Source organism: Colobus angolensis, unplaced genomic scaffold, assembly GCF_000951035.1.
Source record: "Colobus angolensis palliatus isolate OR3802 unplaced genomic scaffold, Cang.pa_1.0 Scaffold128, whole genome shotgun sequence".
In the NCBI taxonomy this organism is placed as follows: Eukaryota; Metazoa; Chordata; class Mammalia; order Primates; family Cercopithecidae; genus Colobus; species Colobus angolensis.
In genome coordinates this window covers 2,633,936-2,637,228 of record NW_012114030.1, presented here as the reverse complement: position 1 = coordinate 2,637,228, position 3,293 = coordinate 2,633,936, and the positions used below count along the sequence as shown (strand labels likewise).

Genomic DNA, 3,293 nt, shown 5'->3' with positions numbered 1-3,293 from the left:
AAAAAAAAAAAGATTTATAGAAGCACTGTGAGCTGACCAAGGACCAAGAAGTTCCCAGCCTCCTTGTATCATCTCTGGTGCCCGGATGTCTGTGCTGCTAAGTTACCTCTTGATCTCAACCCCTTTCTCTTCCCCCTACCCTTAACATTAAAGATGGTCCTTTAGAACACTAGTTCACTATCTTCTCAATTGCCTGACTTTCCAGATAAACCTGCCTTTCCTCCCACCAACTCTTGCCTCTTAAGTCTGGCTTTCAAGTAACAAGCAGCCAGACCACGGTTCAGTTACAAACCCAACTAGTGATCCCCATGGTTCCTTCTTGCTACTGCGTTCTGAGAGTCACTGACTATGTGTGTGCATGAGTTTGGTCTCTCCAACTTAACTGTAAGCTCCCTGAGGGCAAGAAGTATTGTGATAACTTTTCTCCTGTCTCTCCTGACATTATCGGCCCCCAGGAGGGGAGGGAATCTAGGGTGACTGAAACAGTCAGGAGTTTGGCTGGGCGTTTGGAGTCAGACAGGCTGAAGCTCAGACCCTGGCTTTAGTACTTCCAGCTATTGGACCTCGGGTAAGTGCTGGCCTTCTCTGAGCCTCAGCTTGTTCATTGGTAAAACGGAGAGAGGCACAGCTGCCTCACAGAGGTGCTGAGGGCTCCAGGCAATGTCAGCAACCGCGCAGTGCAGCCGGCCCTGATATAAGATCAGTGTTCAATGAGCCTTTTCTTCCATCAGTAAATGCTGATCCTTCCCCAAACTCTTCCAGGGCCCTCACATTTTGGAACGTGGAAAACTGTTGGGGTTGTGGCTGGAATCAGTTCTAATTACCCCAGGGGGCTCTAGGAAAGGAAGGAGGTTTAGAAGGGGAGCCCCAGGGGGCAAAGTCGAGGCCCTGGGTTGGGAGGCTGCGGTGGGAGCAGAGGGTTGGCTGTCTGCTGGGAAGGACTTACTCCTGGATGAGGACGTTGATGGGGTACAGGATGGGGATGCTGGTAGTGGCCGAGTTGTCCTTCAGGAGGCCTGAGTCCTCATTGTTACTGCATTGAGGCAAAGAAGAGGCCAGTGTTAGGAGAAGGGCTTGGCCAGGTCTGAGACCAGGGCAGGGATGTGGGCGGGGCCTGCTCACCAGGTGACATTGGCGCGCAACTCAACCAAGTCCCCCCAGGAGCTGTTTACCAGCGTATTAAACATCATCTGCAGAGCAACCTGGCAGGGAAGGAGAGGGGAATGGAAATGGAAGGGGCGTGAGGAGCAGCCCCACGGCCCCCACATCCAATCACCATCATCTCAGGGACCCCTTATCAAGTACTCACTGTACCCCAAGCACTGAGCTAGGATTCTACCCAATGTGAAGATGAGGCAACCAAGGCTCCAAACGGTTAAGTCATGTCTATAAGGTCACAAAATGAATAACCCAATCCCAGCTTTGCCTGATTCCAAAGTCCGGGCTCACAAACATGACACGAAACAGATTCACATACATTTCTCTTGGGTAGGGGCAAGGTATACCCTTCCTGACAATCACCTGCTCCCTCCTCCTGAGCCAAGAGCTCCCTGCCCTCTGCCAGCTCAGGGTCCCTAGGCTGCTTGGTCCCTGGAGACTTGAAGCACTCACCGAGTGGCCTGCCTTGAAGATGGGAGAGCTCACGTTGCAAGATAACGCCCTGGACAGAAGCTTGGCCTCTTCAGGAAGTTCCTCACAGCTCACAGGCATCTGGCTATGGGGCTGGGAGTGAAAGGAGGGAACAGGTTTGTTAATGAGCAAGGCCAAGGTTCCCCCAGAGGCCACCAGCCCTCCTGGCCTACGTCCCCCAGGGGCTCTGTCCCTGTCATGGCACCTTCTCAGAGGGAAGTCAGACAGAATCAGGGCTGCAGACAGAGGCTTAGTACAAAATAGTCACTGCAAGGCCAGGTAAGGTAGCTCACACTTGAAATCCCAGCACTTTGGGAGGCTGAGGTGGGAGGATTACTTGAGGAGTTCGAGATCAACCTGAGCAACAGTGAGACTCCATCTCTACAAAATAAGGTTTTTTTTTGTTTTTAAATATAGGATCTTACCCTGTTGCCCAGGCTAGAGTGCAGTGGTGCAATCTCGGCTCCCAGGCTCAAGCAGTCCTCCTGCCTCAGCCTCCCAAGTAGCTGGGACTACAGGGATGTGCCATCATGTCCGGCTAATTTTTGTGTTTTTAGTAGAGATGGAGTCTCTCTATGTCACTCAGGCTACTCTTGAACTCCTGGGCTCAAGGAATCTGCCTGCCTCGGCCTACCAACGTGCTGGGATTACAAGCGTGAGCCACCGTACCTGGCCTACAAAAGATTTTTAAAAATTAGCTGGGCATAGTGGGGTATGCCTGTCGTCCCAGCTATTAAACAGGAGAGTCACTTGAGCCCAGGAGTTTGAGGCTGCAGTGGGCCATGCTTGCGCCACTACACGTTAACCTGGGCAACAGAGTGAGACCTTATCTCAAAAATAAAAGTTGGGTGTAGGGGGGTAATTGCAACACTATTTATAATGCCGAAAAACCGGAAGTGCTCAAACAGGTCAAAGAGATAATAATGGCTCAGGAAAGTGTGGCATAATCAAAGAGGAGACTATTGTGAAGTTTTAAAAATGCCACTAACTCTATGCATTCAGTAACCATTTACAAAATGAGCCTTATCGTGGGCTAAGCATTATTAAACCATTCATCCCAATTTTGTAAAGGACAGATTTCAGTCTCAGACTGGGAAAGAAACAGATAAGGAAATAGAGGTTCAGGGAGGTTAAGGGACTTTCCCAAGGTGTCATAACTGGGTAACAGTAGGGATCCGTAAGAACCTGAACACAGAACTGTTTGATTCCAGTTATTTGTTTTCTCTTTTTTTTTTTTTTTTTTTTTGTTGAGATGGAGTCTTGCTGCTGTCACCCAAGCTAGAGTGCAGTGGAGTGATCTCGGCTCATTGAACCTCCACCTCCTGGGTTCAAGTGATTCTCCTGACTCAGCCTCTCAAGCAGCTGGGATTACAGAACAGGCCACCACGCCCAGCTAATTTTTGTATTTTTAGTAGAGATGCGGTTTCAACATGTTGCCCTGTCCGGTTTTGAACTCCTGACCTCAGGTGATCTGCCCACCTCAGCCTCCCAAAGTGCTGGGATTACAGACGTGAGCCACCGCACCCAGCTAATTTTTGTATTTTTAGTAGAGATGCGGTTTCAACATGTTGCCCTGTCTGGTTTTGAACTCCTGACCTCAGGTGATCTGCCCACCTCAGCCTCCCAAAGTGCTGGGATTACAGACGTGAGCCACCGCACCCAGC

The 3,293-nt window shown here is 50.2% G+C and overlaps 1 protein-coding gene across 1 annotated transcript in view; it reads right to left on the bottom strand.

Annotated features, from left to right (window-relative positions):
- ITGAL (integrin, alpha L (antigen CD11A (p180), lymphocyte function-associated antigen 1; alpha polypeptide)) overlaps positions 1-3,293 on the bottom strand; it is a 52,570-nt gene that overhangs the window by 11,830 nt on the left and 37,447 nt on the right. Inside the window, exons 18-20 of the mRNA XM_011933653.1 lie at positions 1,612-1,722; positions 1,123-1,202; positions 947-1,033 (exon numbers count right to left, since the gene is read on the bottom strand). Coding sequence (XP_011789043.1) covers positions 947-1,033; positions 1,123-1,202; positions 1,612-1,722 — 278 coding nt within the window. The remainder of the gene's footprint in view (positions 1-946; positions 1,034-1,122; positions 1,203-1,611; positions 1,723-3,293) is intronic.